The following is an 18,560-nucleotide window of genomic DNA, read 5'->3' on the forward strand; positions in this document are numbered from 1 at the left end:
CTTTTCTCTTTCCACTCTCGTTGTCTACTATTCAATAGTCATTGTTTCTTTCTATTCTTTGAGCTCCAGCCTTTAATGTTTATTTATTCATTTTTATACGCTCGTCACATGTTTTATAACTTTATCGATTTTTCATCTCTTTTTATCGCACTTCATTAATCTTCCTTTACATCTTTCGTATCCTTCTTTTGTACCTTTTCACTTGATTATGAATACTCCTTATGCCTTAAAGTCTGGCTGAAGTTGATTGGATACAGTGTGTGGACAGGATCAAGTCTTATAGCTTCTGCTCTGAAATTCTTAACCTCACCGACGTTATCTCTATTAAATCAATAGTGTCCAGTGAACATGCTCTAGTTTCAAGTGCCTGTATGGAATCAAAAAATAAATATTGCACTAATGTACTAGAAGAAAAGTTAGTTTGCCACAAGATTGTACAGATAGATTGGCTATTTTGATTAAGGTTTTAGGCCAATTTACAATTACTTAACCATTTCATCAAACGAACGGTTGATCTATTAACAGACAACGACTGTTTACTTGATGCCAGCTTGCTGAATCAGTAGATAAATATTGGACAATTCTAACTTAAGACATAGAAATGTAAGCTCATTTTGATCTCTATTCAATTTCTCCTTTTTTAGTCAGAACAAAATACTGCGCCATTCCATCATGAGGACTGTCCAACCAACTCGATCTTATCTCGTAAGAACGTACATGTATACTAGTATCGTAAGTACATACAGACGACGAAGCAAACATTTAATCATCTTGGCCAGATGTACTATATTACATCAGACCACGGGAACTGAAAACATTCTACAATAAGAGCAATTTATTTATTCTCAGACACCATATCGGTTTGACTTCGACATAATTAAGTATTAGGTCGATATTCAAATGCTAGATCATTCCTTCTAAAGAACAACCGATTTACCACGAGATGTATATAAAAAACGCATCTCAATTACCTGGATTGATTAGTACAGAAATTCTAGACATTTTTACCCAAGGAACAGTCAATCTACCTGGGTTGATTTAGTGCACCCATACCGAACTATGTCTTGGTCTTAGCTCCATTCTTTAGATTGGGTCAGTATATGAATAACGAGTCACTTTACTTAATGGAAGTTACTTTATCAAAAAGATTATGCAATAGACGTTATTTCATCTGAGTTATCTAGATTGGTCAAATACATAAATTATGAACCATTCTACTACGAGGACAGTCGAAGTATCACAAAAAAATATTCTTGTTTTAGAAGAATAACTGTTGATAGTTTTCAAGATACAACACAAGGTGAAAAACTTAAATTGTTGAAATATCTGTATTTATAAGTATAATAGTGAATAACCCAGATACATACAATACTTGAGTACAATAATGAATAACCCAAATATATACAATACTTGAGTACAATAATGAGTAACCCAGATATATACAATACTTGACTATAATAGTGAATAACTCAGATACATACCATACTCACTGGATGATTTTATTTCTGGAGGCTACACCAACTACCAATCAACGCTATACAGATTCTTTTTAGGTAGTTTTTCACCTTTTAAGATACCGTAGCCATTGCATGAACTTTCTGTATGTTTAGAGATCCAGTTCATTAAGTAAAACGAAAAATGTCGACAACGTTTTTGCTTCTACCTGTGAGAAAGAAACAGCAGAAGCTGTGCTATTAAAGTCCAGCATTTAAAGAAATTTCACTGTAATTAACAAACATTTATAATTCTAGGAAACAGTAGAAGTTAGGTTATTAAAATCCAGCATTTAAAGAAATTTCACTGTAATTAACAAACTGTTGTTTTTCTAAGAAACGGCAGAAGCTATGCTATTAACGTCCATCATTGAAAGATATTTGACTGTAATTAACAAACTGTTGTTTTTTCTAAGAAACAGAAGAAACTATACTATTAAAGTCTAGCATTTAAAAATATTTCACTGTAATTAACAAACTGTTATAATTCTAGGAAACAGTAGAAGTTAGGCTATTAAAATCCATCATTTAAAGAAATTTCACTGTAATTAACCAATAGCTCTTTTTCTAGGAAACGCTTTGCTTTATTATTCAAGCAACAGTAACAAACCAAACAAGTCTTACTTTTATAAAATTATACTGAAACTAACTCATTTTTTTCATATTCCAGGAAAAGTTGAGTGAGTCGTTGCTATAATCTCTTCATTACAGCTAATTATAATAAGGTTAATACTTACGTTACTCTACAGTCTACATGAATACATTCTGTACTTACAAGGGACGTGAGCCACATCGTTTTTGAGATTACATTGTTAACACACGATAGTTATTTTAAAGACTGTACTTAAACCTCCAACTACAACACTTTGATAATATACTATCTGTAATAATTTTGACAGTTGTGTAGATTGTTGTTTTTTAGCACATAGCTTCAGATAGGGCTTATATCTGCGCTATTTCTTCACTGCGAATTTTGGTTTGGTTTGTTTTGAATTTCGCGCAAAGTTACACGAGGGCTATCTGCACTAGCCGTCCCTAATTTAGCAGTGTAAGACTAGAGGGAAGGCAACTGGTCATCACCACCCACCGCCAGCTCTTGGGCTACTTTTTTACCAACGAATAGTAGGATTGACCGTCATATTATAACGCCCCGACTGCTAAAAGAGCGAGCATATTTTGGTATGACAGGGATTCGAACCTGCGACCCTAGGATTACGAGTCTAGTGCCTTAACCACCTGGTTGTGCAGAGCCTTTGTACTTCGGTAAACTTACCGTTCGCCCACCCATAGATGGGGTTTGCAGAATTGCTAACTGTAAGAGGTTTTAGTGTTTTCTTCATGTGGCCTAATGAAGGAATAGTTAAAAATTCATAGATTTGCTTGGAAATGACTAAATTTTGCTTAAAGTAATTACGAGATTAATATTGATGTTTCGAAAGATGCGTAAAAATAAAATACTAATAGAATAATAATTATTACAAACGTGCAAAATTTTGTTATTTTCAAATCTGTTTTTGCATTAATAAATTTCGAAAATAATTGATATCATATGATACCCTTCAACTTCGTAAAATCAGTAAGTGGAGCATTAACGATAGCGCCCTCTGTAAAACTGTACAAAAGAGGTAAACATGTCGGAGTCAGTTTCATTAGAGGCGAAAATACTTTTACTAATTTACTTTTAACACTTAAGTAAAATTTTTGAATAGTAGTAGTAGTGTTTTGGACTATTTAACACATTAACTCTCTTTTGGTTTTTTTTCTTCTCCTTACTGTGCTAAACTTTTAACTACTGTAATAAAACTGTATTCCAAATATCAGTTTATTTAAATGAGAAATCGCTTTGATAAAAGTGTTGCCAGATAAGATGGAATTGGGTAAGAGTGTAATTTCTATCTCATATATACTGATAACTGCTTCATAGAAAGTGGTTGAAAGAATTTGCGTTACAAAGCTATTTTGCTGGATAACGCGGATAACTTGTTATGAGTATAAGATTGACTTCTGAAATGATTTAGGCCTAATCAAAAACAATTTCATATTCATTTAAAACTTGCAGTAAACGCCTTCTCTCACGCTGTACGAGAAAGTAGAAAATACACGTACAAGTACAACGTATAAATATATTAAATACGTAAAGTCTTTGTTTCGTGATCGAGCATGCTCAGTTTGTAACTGACTGTTCAGGTGATACTTGTTGAATTAAAGCAAAACGATTTTTATTAAATCTTGATTATTTATGTATATGAAGGATGTTATTGGCATTAAACACTGTGTTGTTCTGCCTTTCTTATTTTTATTTAAATAAATGATATTTTTCAAATAAAACTTGCTAACTTATGTGTATAAGATATTTTAGAAACAATGAACAATTTGGTCAATTTTGTTTAATTTTGTTGTTGTTTTTAATAAAATAAGTTATGTTGTTGCTTGTAGCAAATGAGGTATATATTGCATTAGTTGTATATTTAGAATGAAACTTAACATTTAATATCGTCTTTCAGTGTTGATCGTGATCAAAGTCTGTCGTATATTCTGTGATATTTTTTATTTGGAGATTTTCACATGAAATGCAGGATGGTACGAAAAAACACATAGTGAGAACGTGACGTGTTCAATTGTCTTGTTCTCTTTCTTACTTAAGAAAAAGTGATTTTTCTTAAATATTCACATACTAATCAAATTAATCAATTAAATCTAAGAGAAAGACACTTGGTGACAAAAGCTAGAGTAAAGTAATGTAGCAAGGATGTGTGAAGACCTTGGTTAAATAGACAACGTAGTTAGATATGACGTTTGTATAAATTAGATCCTGAATGACATCATCATATACTATCACATCATATTACTTTTGTGTTAGTATATACACGCTAAAATTAATGTTTTTTGAAGAGTCTAGTGAATTTCATTACACATTTCTAAAGAACTTAGACGAACTTCTTGGAATATCACGTTTTATATTCAATTCCTGTGTTATGTTTTGATCAAAAATTTTAATTTGAAATCTATAATCTGTATGCCAGAGGGTTTATGACACTAAAAAACAATGAAATAGTAAAACATGTTGAATAAAATAATTCGTCGAGGTAGAAGTTTGATAATTACTACAGGGTAAAACTTAGATCTTCAGTGAATGCGTAAACTTCACGTCATTTAAAGTGTTGACTTCACGAGACAGACGGATATTCATGTTTTACGTAAGGTTTAAGGTAAAATACAATTGGATATTATTTAAACTTAATCCACAATGAATTTGCTAGAATTTTTATTTATATGATATTGTGGTAGCTCTGAACCACTGCCTAGAATGCAACGATAGTCTTTAATTATATATATATATATGCACACACACGTATATCAATGTAAAATATGATATGTTGAAAAATATGGAAATAAACATTTTTAAAGTACATAGAAAATTTTCTATTATTTTTAAGGTATCATTCTACATGTATTTAATCTAATTAGAATATACGTTTTTACCGTATGGCTTTAGAAATGTTATAGATATATTTTGTCTAGTGTTTATCAAAATCTAATATTTATGCATATCTGTAAGGGATGACAACAGATGAAATTCTTTCATGGTTATTATATTATACTACAGTATTCCCGATATGAAAACTAGCGCAATTTATTATATTACATTACACGTTGATGAGGGTGCGCAAGGAAAGGAGTATCTAAACAAAATGGGTGTTTCCAGTTGTAAGGTAGCCAAACAGTTTTATTAATTTGCACTTCTGGGCCGCTACATGTGGGATAGTTCAGACCTAGAGCAACAAATACTTGTATAGTAATATTCCTGGACCTTTATCTTTTACAATATAATATACTTGGACTACATGTTGGCTATAATTATCTTATAAATTAGAAAATAGTACTCCTGAACCACGAAATAAGAGTATGGTAACTTAATTAAGGTTATACCGGTAATATCCTATTCCTTTTATCCTACTATATATTGGAACTTTATATTCATGTATCATAATATACTGAATCCCTGGATCGTGAAAGTCATGTATTTACGTATTTTATGAAAACTAATTTGGATTACTGTCTATAAGATCACATTAGTGTATTATTTCTTAGAGAATGATAGTCCAGGGCCATACCATATTGAATTAGATTTATTTCAGACAGCTACGTAACAGATTATGATAGCCCTGAACTATTATACATTAGGCGAAGACAGATCTGGATAACTTTATATGTTGAGCTGTTACATATCGGATTAGAATATTCTTTGATCAACTCTCACATTAAATAATGATACTTCTACACTATTACATGATGAATAAACCTGGACTTCTACATATTCGATTACATACTGGTTCACGGTATCTTCAGCTACTGTCTACTGCACTGTGAACGCTATGGACTATTTTTTTTTATTGGATCATGCCGGTCCTACATTGCAAGTATCCTAGATCACAGCATATCGAATTATAGAAGTCATATATTACTATATCTTCAGTAAACTACGTTTGTAGTTTAAGTCACTGCATAGGGGGTCACATAACATTAATCACATTGCACGTGATTGGGATAGTGTAGAATAATTGCATATGGATTCATGGTAGCTCTTACCCCTACGTATCTGATGAAGATAGTCCTAGATTACTGCATATAGGGCCATGATAACCTTCACTACAACATACATGATAGGGATATCCATGGATCACTGCCTTCAGGATTATTATAACCCTTACTACCATGTACATGTTAAGGATAGTCCTGAATCACTGCACATAAGATCAAGTTAGCTCTCACTTCTGCATTCTTGATGAGGTTAGCCCTGGATCATTCCGTGTAGGATCACGATAACTCTCACCACTAAATACTTGATAATGTATATGCCTGGGTCACTGCTTCTAAGGTTATGATGGCCCTCACCATTTCATACTGAAATCGTGTATGCTTGGGTCATTTAAATCACATCATATTAATCCTGAATCATTATATAGAATAATAGGCATATTTTTTAATTATAAGTAACAGTCCTGTATTACTAAATATTTGTCTCTAGTAAGATTGGAATGATATGTTTTGAATCTTGGTTGTCTTGGACAATCACAAATGAAATTAGTAAAGTTTTGGGTCTGAACACGTTGAGTTATCGTAATCTTAGATTAATACATATTGAATCATGGTGGTCTTGTAACACAGTTGATATCCAAAGTTCATGACCACTACTTACTGGATCATAGTGTTCTGGATAATTAAGTTCCAGATAGTAACTTGGGCCACTACATATATCATTACAGTAGTCTGTGACCATTACAAAATTGTCATGGCCCTGAGACACACTACATAGTAAACCTGATAACCTGTCTTCAGCATATAGGAAACCTATTCAACTAGTTCTTGTATCAGAGAACTCGTGAGCAACCCGTCATTTGCAATATTGTATCATTATGGCTTATGAAAGTCCCAAATTACCATGTATTAATACATAACAGAGTTTAAAATATATGAACAAATAAAGAAAATTATAAATTAACAAAGTTTCATTGCAGAATTTAAAGGCCTTTGTTAAATCTAACAGATTGATTTAGGCTTATCTAAACCAAACTTTCTTCAACTAAACGTTTTAAGTCACGTAAGTGATTGCGCTTAGGCAGCGAGTACGTAAAAGCTCGCTGAAGTGTTGCGCTTTAAGTATCTCTGAGGAGATAAACAGCTGACTAGCGGTTCTAAAGCAATCATAAGTTGTATAACACAAATGTAATTTATCAATTTTTCATGTTCTGTTTTCAGAAACCTTAAAATTATTTAAAGTTCAGTTGTTATTATCTTAAATAAATGATAATTCTTCTCTGATAAATCGATAATGGTGGATGTTATCCTAACCGTATAATGGCTTTTATTATTTTCTAAATTTTTTTCACATGTTCGATAAATTAGGTTTTAGTCCATAGTAGCTTAGTTACTTAATTAATTTCTATCTCTTCATTAAAACTGAAGTTATGTCTGAAACGCTAGTGAAATTCCTTTTTGTTTCCTTTTCTTTCATTTTTATTTGCTACTCTGATTCAGGTTCCTATGCATGATTGAAACTACATATGACGTAAACCTCGTAATGTACTTTAAATGTGTGGAACACCAACGGTAATTTGCTTTAGATATATTGAATCAGAATACACGAGCGTGCGATAAATGTGTTTAAGCTTAAAACCTGAGTAATGTACATTAAATGCATTGAAACTGATTACCAAGTATTGTATTTTAAATGTGATGAAATTGAAGACATTACAACGTATTTTAAATGTACTGAAAATGAATACCTGCTTTGAAAACAATAAAACTATATATCTGGTATGTGCTTTAACGCGTTGAAGCTGCGTACCTGGTAATGTGTTTTAACCGCGCTAAACTAAAGCTAGATACCTGGTAATGGTAACATGTTATTATTACATTGAAGCTGTGTATCTGGTAAATGAACTAAACTGGATGAAAGGTAATGCGCTTTAACTGCATTGAAACTGGATAAAATATAATGTGTTTTAATTGCATAGAAAGCTGAATGCTTGTTAATGTGACATGAGGACACCTCGGCTGAACAACTAGTAATGTGAATTAAACTTATTGAAACTAAAAACCTGAAAGCCCATTGTGTAGCTTTGTGCTTATCTTCAGTTAAAGAAGCAACAATGAATATATTGAAACTAAAAACCTATCTAATGTTTTTTCTGTTTTTCTCTTGTTTGTTCGCTTTAAAACAAAGCTACATAATAAACTATCTGTAGTCTATCTTCCATGAGGAATTGAATATCGGATATTAACATTATAAGTCTGTAAACTTGCCACTAACGAATCTAGGTCGTAATAGATTATTCTGCGTTTAATCTGTTTAGTAAAGTATGTATATAACACTGGCATCTTTCAAGATATTTTAAGTGTTTTACACTTTTTGTCCAATCAAGGACTTTTTCAAACTTTTATTTTTTATATAAGCACACATTAATATAAAATAAAAGCTATAAAATTATTATTCAGTAAAAATATACTAGTTTCTTGAATAAATTATTTAAAACTGACCAAACTAAACGTTAATAATGTGGGAATGAAACTATTTTATAAAGAAGGTCCAAGGAAATTAGTAAAACTTTGCACCATTTTGTATTGCTTTCAAAATATTTCATTTCTTCTGAGGAAGCTTCAGTGGGTCACTGATACGTCTTAGATCATATAACGCTAAAATCTGGGTTTCCACGTTCGAAGTGAGTACAGCATAGATAGCAAAACGTTCAAAGCTCGTTAAATAATGCCAGACAAACAAAAGTTTATATTTGTTTTATTAAAGAAATATTGGGCCGAGTGTGGCCCAGTGTTTAGTGTGCCAGACTGTGAATCTGCGTATCCAATGTTCGCGTCCTGCTGCTATAAAAATCAGGCTATGCGTTTTGGGGAAATTGGTGAGTTATAAATGAAATGGTCAAATTCCACTATTCAAATAGTCAAGATTATCCCAAGAGTTGACGGTGGGCGCTGTTTACTAGCTTCATAACCTCTACTCCTTCGGCTCAACTAACGTAAATAATCCTTTAGTAGTTTTGCGAATGTTTGAAAACCAAAACAAATTATCACTTTGGAGACGTTGGTGCGTTATAAGAGTGACAGTAAAATTCTATTATTCGATTATAGTATCCCAAGAATTGGTGGTTGGTGCTGTTAACTAATAGCCTCTCCTTTAGTCTATAAGCTTAAAATTATGGAGAACTAGGGTAAATAGTCTTTGTACAGCTTTGTGCAAATGTCTGAAACAAATGGACAGGAAACAAAGACTATGCCTAATGTAATGATAGCTTAAGTTATCTCAAAGCTGTTTGTAATATCATTTAAAGAAAATCAATAGTATATTCTAGTTTTTGCAAACATTTCGTGATGTAAAACTTAAAAAAATAGTGATATTTAGAAATCCAATATTCATCTTTTTTAGTTCCGGCTGTTACAACTACAAAAGCAGATAGAACAGTTTCGACTGCAACTACGACTTCACAAAGTGAGACAGCTGTGGTAACTGCTCAATGTACAGAAAGTTCTTCGTCCAGTACAAGCATTCTTACCACCAGAGAAACAGTAGGACCATCAGAACAATCTACAATGCTTTTGCTTCAACAGTCTCAGGTAAATAATTCATAAAATTCACACAGTTTATTCATGTACGATAAGTAACATAATCAAAAGGTGGGTTGTTGATAACAGACAGACAAATTCAAATCAGTTCATTACTAACATAATCTAACCAAGTCATACATATCTCCAAATACTGAAATAATAAAATAAACGTTATGATCTAGAGGTTATTGACTCTTGACTAGACTTTGCAGGTGGATGATTGCATCATTCGAGTGAAACATGTAAAATATTTATTCTTCAGAGTCTGAATTATTTGGAAAAGAATAACATTTTCTCCGCTGAATTTTATTAAACTTTTTAACTTCCAGACAAGACTACCTAATACTTAAAACATCTTTGAATTTAATTTTAATGATAGTCCCGAAGCTTTCCTATTAACAACAGACCTAGTTGTTATCGACCTCAAAACTTTGAAACCATTGTTCGTGGTTCGCGCACCATTATATCAAAGCGTATCCTAGATGTGTTATAATAGAAACGGTCATATCTCGCTATTCATTCAGGCTACTGTGATCCAAGAAATGATAATGAATGCTGTTGACTAGCTGCATTCCCTTTAGTTCATCAGTTTAAAATTATGAACAGTTATATGCATATTACCCTTCTTTAAACAACTTTATACGGTTGAGATAAAAATAAAGGACCAAACTGCTTCAAATCTTGATATACGCCAAGGCAAAATTCTCTGAATGCAACAAATTTTATAAAAAGTTATATTTAATATTAACTCAATTACAGAAAAAACAAACCTCAAAAGATTTCTCGATAAATTGACAGATTACGTATTTGTCGCTGAACACTTTGTTTGTTTGGGAATTTCGCACAAAGCTACTCGAGGGCTATCTGTGCTAGCCGTCCCTAATTTAGCAGTGTAAGACTAGAGGGAAGGCAGCTAGTCATCACCACCCACCGCCAACTCTTGGGCTACTCTTTTACCAACGAATAGTGGGATTGATCGTCACATTATAACGCCCCCACGGCTGGGAGGGCGAGCATATTTGGCGCGACTCGGGCGCGAACCCGTGACCCTCAGATTACGAAGCGCACGCCTTAACGCGCTAGGCCATGCCGGGTCGTCGCTGAACAGAAAAAACAAAAAACAAATTATGTATAAATATAAAAAGTTGAAAATTTTATGTGAAATATTTCCATAAGATTATGAATGTCTGGAGAAATAACGATCAAGGAGATGTGCTTGGGATTGTGGGATCGTTTGATTTTATTAACAAAGTTTCCCTGAGATTTCTTCTGTTAGTATCAGGCTCATGTTTTACTACTGTGACGTTCTGTCAGAAAAACTGTTTATTTTTTTTATATGTTGGTATTATTGTAACCTGATACACAGGTTGCATCCTGTGTCCCATGTGCAAAATACTGGGTAATTGTTACTCTTTATTTTGTTTACGTTTCCTGATGGTGTGGATTCGTTTTATAATTTTCGTAACAAGTGTTTAATCTTCATTGTAGAGATCAAAATTAATATAGTCGTTATGTTAAGGTTATATATATACAAGTCTTTTCCAAGTTTCTAATAGGAGGATGCTAATATTTTCAATATATGGAATATTTAAAGTAATTAGATATCCTTTGTTTTGTGGATTATATTTTTTCTCTTTGCTTATTTATTAAACGTGTCTGATCTGTGTTTTTGTAATTCATTAGTAATTTATCTAACCACTGTAGTAGGGAATTGTTTTTAAAGAAAGCAATAAGTGTGCAACTTCTTCATTGGTATTTTTTGGAGTGCATATAGTGTATGCTAAATATGAGAGGTATTTTGGAGTACTTAGCTTCTGGTGAATTACATGATTAGAAAACCAGTTTCCGAAATTTTCTCTTTAGTTTCTCTAATAAATTTTAGTGGTGAATCCTTTGTGGTTCGTGTAACGTTAACGTTTGAAACATTTATAATGTAGTTATTTTAATTTTCAACTGTGAACTTTATGTAGGTTGTTTATGTGTTGAACGAAATTTATTTGTTCATCTTGACAAGTAAAGCTATAACAAACACCATCTGCATACCTATGTCAAAATGCAGGTTTATATAATGAAGCGAGTATGGCATGCTGTTCTAGGCGATGTAACAGAAGAGTAACCAGAATATCTGATAGTGGATTTCCGATGGCAATTCCATGATGGTAAAGGAAGTACGTATATCAGTAATGAAAGCCAATAAATGTGACTGGTTGTAATGGCTCGATTAGGTGTTCCCATTTTTTGCTGAATCCCTTTTTTGGGTCTTGTGAAGTAATTTCTGCAGTAAATTGTATTGCCCCATATGAGACAAGGCGTTCGAAGGAATTGGTTTACGATATCAGCGGCAGACATGATGACGTTACTGTTCAAATTTTGTAAATATTATAAGAGGTGTGAAGTATTTTTAGGTGGGTACTTATTTTTTACACATAAGGTTCCAAAACATCATTAAGGTTGTAGTTTAGGGAGGTATAAGAAGATATAACCGAGAATTTTGGTGTTCTTGTAAAGTTTAAAAGTAATAGTTTTCGTTTAATAATATCATAAGTAATTTGTTCAATTTGTTGTTGCATGATGAATTAAGGTCAGTGTTTGACTGAATAGGTTTAAACGTATCATTCATTATATTTATCGTTAAGGATTCATACTGTTTGATTGATACAATCATGATAGAGTTACCTTTATGAGCGCTTTTGATAATAATATATTTGTTGTTTCTTAAGTATTTTAAGGCTTTCTTTCTACTGATGTCAAATTTTGTTTTATAGATTTCTTATTGTTCGATATTTTCCAAGTTTTTCATTATGTTCATCTTAGAAATTTTTAAAGGGCCTATTTTTTAGTTTGGCCATTAAATTGTTCTGCTTTTTTGTAATGTTGAATATGTCCAGTGAGCATTCCTTGTCTTTCGATAAGACGTGGATTCTTCTCGTGATCTTTGACTTGGGATAAGTTGCTGTTGCTCGATTTTGTGATTTGATTCTATTATTACTTTCCTGCAGGGTCTTATATTTTGGTTTTTATTTGTAACACTAGGAAGGTGGGAGGAGTTACTGCATAACTAAGACCTTTATTCAGGGCTGTGGTTTGAGACTTATTGAGCTGAAAATTTGCTAGGTTGATTATGTCCTTTTACCTTTATCGGCCCTGTGGATGACAGTGTATTTGTCCTTTTTTAAAAGATTTTAAACCTTTCCTTCTGATGATGTCAGATTTTGTTTTATAGGCTTCGTGTTGTTTAGTGTTTTGATGTTTTCTTTTGGTTCTGTTTTTTGGATTGTTTGATAGATGAACTTGTTTATCGCATCCAACCTGCCGAACGAAAGAACAAAGAATAAAAATCAGCATATAAATTCACTAGTGTTGTTGACAAAGAAAAAAGAAGTCAACAAAGCGGAAGAATCAAGCTCTTTTAATAGACATTTAAACTTTATATAGAACCAACAACATAGATAATAATCAAATTTCGAATGCAATAAAAGTTCTGATATTCGCGATGCATCTGTTTTTGTTGCTTATTTGAATTCTTAGTGTATTACTACTTATTCGTTTTTTATTTAGGTCAGTATTCATATTTTTAGAAAACTTATGAAAAGCAAATTCTTATCATGTATCTTAACATAATTTCATTAGTCGAGTTTTAATTCGAAGTTTAGAAACGACGTCAAACAAAAGATAAGCACTTGAATGAAACGTAAACGCCATGTTTGGTGATGACAATAATAAAGTAAATTTCTTGATTAAAAAAATGATTGTATTCTAGTTACTCTCTAAAACTTTTCATATGTGCTTCCTAACAGAGTTTGTTTATAATTATCTATAATATAACGAATTTCATTTACTTTAGTTTTCTGTGAACTTCTCCTCGCAAACAAAATCAATGTATCAATGTTTTTCATATTCATATGCTGCTTGTTATCCATATTTTGTATGTTGTTGGATAATTTGTTTTTATAAATGTAAAAAAAAATAGTTTTTCTTTACAAAATTTGTTTCCCTTGCAGTTATTAACTCTTAACTCATACTACATTAAAATTACTTTATAACATTGCAAATTTTACTTTTTTTATTTAGGAACACTTGAGACAGATCATTAAGTTAAAGACTTGGAACTGTTTCTTTGTACAAAGGTACACAAAGCTATCAGTGTTAACCATCTAACTAATTTTCGACTAATTATATAGAAGTGAGATTCCTAGACAACAGCATTTACCGCCAACTATTAGACCACTCTTATTTGACGGTAAAGAGTAAAATGTCGGTTGCTTTTATATCGCACCTACGGCTCCAAAATAAATATTTTAGTAACTTTGCGCGAAATTCAAAACAAACAAACAAACAATCCATATTTTATCCACTAAGCTAAGACCAGCAATATCTAAAAACTTAGAATAATAGTTATATACAATTTATGAAAAACTGTGTGATCGTCTGTAGAATATCTCAATAAATACGGATTTTCTATCATCTTGTATTATTTTTCTAAGATTTCAAAATTCTTAAAGAAAATTTCACTTTGACTAATATGAACTATTTTGTTTTTATATTACAAAAAGTGGGACTTACCTGTATATAAAACAGACATCACACTTTTTGTCAAAAAAATAAACTGAAGCAAAGAAATATTTACATAAAATGAATATCTAAGTTTTAGGCTCTAAATAAGTCGGAATGTTCGACTTATGTTCCAATTTATAGTTTTGCTATTTTTTCAATAGTAATATTATATATTTAAATAAATTGTAAAAAGAAAAATACATAATTAAAAGTTTCCTGTGAATTATCGATAATGAAATGTAAGTGAAAACTCTGAACGAACATATAAAGTATTTACAAAAGAAATATCAACAACTTTTAAATTACTTAAGAATTCAATGTGATAAGTTATAATCTCTTTGAGACGATAAAGTAAAATGAGCAAGATCAAAACGTTATCTCTCAGTCTTTCACCTTTCATGATATATTTTCAAAATGAAATTCAAATAATTAATTTCCGCGTGCAAATTTTTAAAAAGAGACTCCTTATGAACTGTTGAAGTTATAAATGAGCTAAAAATTTCAATTAGAAGCTGAAGTAGGAAGTTAGTTCGAACATTTTGAACCCAAGCCGATTACGGACTTTTGCCTTAATAAAAAGGATCTGTAAACAGTTATGAGGAAAGGAAAAATTTCAAATTTCCCTAGACCAAAATTATCACGATTCAAAATTCTGTAAGGATTAAACTCTATTGTTATTATCGCAGCAAAATCAGATATGTAAATAGTATAAACATTCAGATGCACTTTTATTCATTTTTTACCACTGTCATTAGCTACAGACAGTATGATGTTGTCTCTAGATATTAGATTGATTAGATTTTGATAAAGCTAAAACGTCTTCAATACGCGATAACATTACTCTTTCCATAGTCTGTAAGTGTTAAAACTAGTCTTGTATGCCCCTGACTCATGCAGGCGCAGTAGAATTTCGTAGTCTCGACCATCAATTTGTATATAAAAGGAAATGTCAAAACTACAAACACACCAGTCTTGATTTTTTAAGGATTTGAACATAAACACTTTAGTAAAACAAGAACACATCTGTATCTTCTCTTTCTTTCTAATATGTCTTATATTTATTACCGTAACCTAAAGAGATAGGACACTTACCTTTCAGTTTTAAGCATATATAGACAGTTACAACTACCAACACAAGATACCAGGTTATTATGCCTGCTTAGGATGTTATGTTTTATTACCATTTGAAAACTGAGGCTGGCTTACATCTAAGTAATCTTAAACTATTTCAGTTTTACATGTGTAATTTTTCACACCGTTTATTTAGTATCCAGACTAATAGAAATGTATCATGCTGTTAATTTGATGTCAACTTTATCGCTGCTCTGTTGTACATGAATATGGAATGCCGGTAAAACAAATAGTATATTATGTTTGCTCAAGAAATTGTATCACGTAATTATTTTACAATGTAATTAAATGTAACTTTAGCACTATATGTGTTTAAGTTATTTATAAGTTGCTGTGGATTATCAAACAAGGATCTGAATACGATGATATTCAATCGAGTTGTGTATATACCATTCAGTGTATGTATTTGAAATATCTCACAATCAGGAGATATATATGCAGCAATTAACGATAGGTTCCAGAAAAAAATATATATACATCTGGTTTTCATAAAAAATATTCCAAATGTTTTTACACTGTATAATAATACTAAGCATATAAAAGTATGAATACAAACGACATTAGTAAGACAAACAATGCTTAAAATTAGGGTAACGTAAAAATATTTAAGTTTCATTTGTTGGTTTGTTACTCGAAGTCTAGTTACGGTAGTCGTCCCTAATTTAAAAATGACAGAATAGAGAGAATGCAACTGATCAACACAATACTCCTCCAAATCTAAGGCTACTATTTATTAATAAATAGTGGGATTGACCGTAACGTTATAACGTCCTACAACTGAAAGAGCAAGTTCAGTGACTGGATTTGAATCCGCCACTCGCATCTTACGAATCAAGCGCCCTCAATCAAGCTTTTACGGGTTGTAAAATATTTAAAATTGGAAGTAGAGTTACAAAATCGTTTTTAACATTGATCTAGAATGAACTACATAATTTGAGACATAGAAACCAGAGATAGCAGAGTTTCAGAGTTAAAAACTGGGATTTTTTGCTATGACGAGCAACATGTGACAGCCCCAAAAGAACTGAAATTACAGTAATAAGGTTTTAAATTTGCTAAATAATCTCGTGTTTATTGCATCGCGTTTGAACAGAAAAAACAAAATTTGTTAAAACGCTCTTTAGTTAAAATATTATAAACAAAATAAAGTGTACTAATTTGTTTTGAGTTTCTTAAAAGAATAATTTTGTTTATTGATATTATTTTTCATGGCTAGATAGGTCTTAATATCTAAATACGTACAACCATCCAATGACAGGAAACGTGAAAAAGCGTGAGGGAACACTAACCGTGTGATTTCACTTTGTTTGGTTATTCTCCTATTAAAATTCGAAAGAACTGCATGTAATGATAAATGGTACATACCAAACTGAGACAGTTTAATAGTATTGCTGCTTCTGACCGAGACAAACAAATTAATACTAAAAACTGGGACAATTTCGGGTTTACTGGGACCTCTGTTAAACCTAACAAAAACATGCCTCTAACTTCGTATACTCAAGCGGTTAGGGAATAGTAGATTCTATCCGTTATAAACCTGAAATGTCGTCCTTGGAAAACAATTCTAGGACTATGTTGGAAGGTTCCTTCGTTAACCAGGAATTTGATGATAACTTTAAACACTTGAAGTCTTGTTAGCTTGCGATATAAATTATTACTTCTTTTTTTATTCTTGTTACCAGAAACCGTTTGCTAATGTTTGAGTTGTAATCACACAAGAAATATTTCTCTCATGGAAAACTCGATCTCTCGACTTGTAAAATGTTCTTTAATGAAACAAAAGTTGTTCAATTGATGACAATACAAAATGTTATATGTAACAACTCCTGTCTTGCATTGGAGCAGATCCTTATGGCGAATCACAAGTAGTCGTTTAATGAGCTGCTTCGCTTTAATAAAATATGCTGAATGGCTAGTGTACAAGTGTTATGTTAGAATAAGCAATGGAATATAAACTACACTCTAGTACTAATCATTTGATATTGAAAGAACATCAGCCGTATAATTCTATATTTTCCTTATTCTCTCAAGGCGTATGTTTAATTAATCAAGTGTTATTAAAATTTTTCTGATAATAATACTCTTTTCTATAACTTTCTGTTATAGTTAAAGGTTATTAATTTCGTAACCAAACCGTTAGTGTTACTCTGTAATGTTATGTCGTTTATTTATTATTATATTTATTAGGTATGTTTAATTAATAAGAAATTATATATTAAAAGACTATGACTGTTAACCTCTCCGGAACGGTGACTTTTAAATAAATATTTTTGTTTGAGTTAACTGTGGTTCTTTTTATCACAATAAAGTGCTTTTAAGATGCAAACTTATGCTCTGTAGCTATATGAGTATCAGACACAGCATCAAATAAGTATACATAAACTACGTGCTTTTTTAAAAATAAAAAACACTTTCTGTTCTATATAAGGTATTTCTAAACATCACATGAATTTTTATGCATGATGAAAGAATCAGCATAAAGTATCACCAAAAAAATCAAATAGATTTCAAAAAGATCAAGAAACTCGAAAACACTCATGTTTCTGAAAATGGTTTTTTTTTATTTGACTGTATTACATGTAAAAGTAAAAGGTTTTTTATCAGTTATGAAACAGTTATTTTGGTGAAGTCATCAGTAAATTATGTAAGTTATTATTAACAAGGGTTCGAATTTTCGATGGTCAAAACCTGTCTTTTATTACAGCCTGAAAATATTCCATCGGAAACGTTATTGTGTTAACTATCCCTCGTGGGAGGCAGCTAGTCAACACCACCCTCCTGCTAACTCTTAGGTTACTGGTTAACAGCGAATAATGGAATTAACAGTCACATTATAATGCCCCACCACTGAAATTGATAGCATGTTTGGAGAAGGGTTTTGATCCCGTGATTCGCAAATTACGATTCGAGAGTCTTAACCACTAGACAAGTTTTGACATTTTGAGATGTCAATTTGCTTTGAAATTACACCTTGTTTAATAATATTGAAAATATCTATTACGGTAATACTGATCTCATTAAAACCATACAGTCTGAATTAAACGTGAGTTGCTCGTTACAGAGGCCTAAACTTGGTCAAGTATCGTCTGGCAACTAATTTTTCACGTAAATGAATTAAATATGTGAGTTCTGTGTCATGTAAGTAGACAGAAACTGGCTTGAATTTACATTTGAATTAGTTTATTGTCACTTGATGAGATTTGTTTAATATCAATAGTTTAAGTAATATAGTTAATTCATAATAATGTCTTTATTACTAAA

The 18,560-nt window shown here is 31.6% G+C and overlaps 1 protein-coding gene across 5 annotated transcripts in view; it reads left to right on the plus strand.

Moving 5' to 3' along the window:
• LOC143258694 (putative nuclear hormone receptor HR38) overlaps positions 1 to 18,560 on the plus strand; it is a 71,998-nt gene that overhangs the window by 33,365 nt on the left and 20,073 nt on the right. For all 5 annotated transcript variants that reach the window (XM_076518117.1, XM_076518115.1, XM_076518114.1 and 2 more), the window contains one exon: positions 9,436 to 9,623. In XM_076518117.1, coding sequence (XP_076374232.1) covers positions 9,600 to 9,623 — 24 coding nt within the window. In that variant the 5' untranslated portion in view covers positions 9,436 to 9,599. The remainder of the gene's footprint in view (positions 1 to 9,435; positions 9,624 to 18,560) is intronic.

Source organism: Tachypleus tridentatus, chromosome 8, assembly GCF_004210375.1.
Source record: "Tachypleus tridentatus isolate NWPU-2018 chromosome 8, ASM421037v1, whole genome shotgun sequence".
NCBI classification, from domain to species: Eukaryota; Metazoa; Arthropoda; class Merostomata; order Xiphosura; family Limulidae; genus Tachypleus; species Tachypleus tridentatus.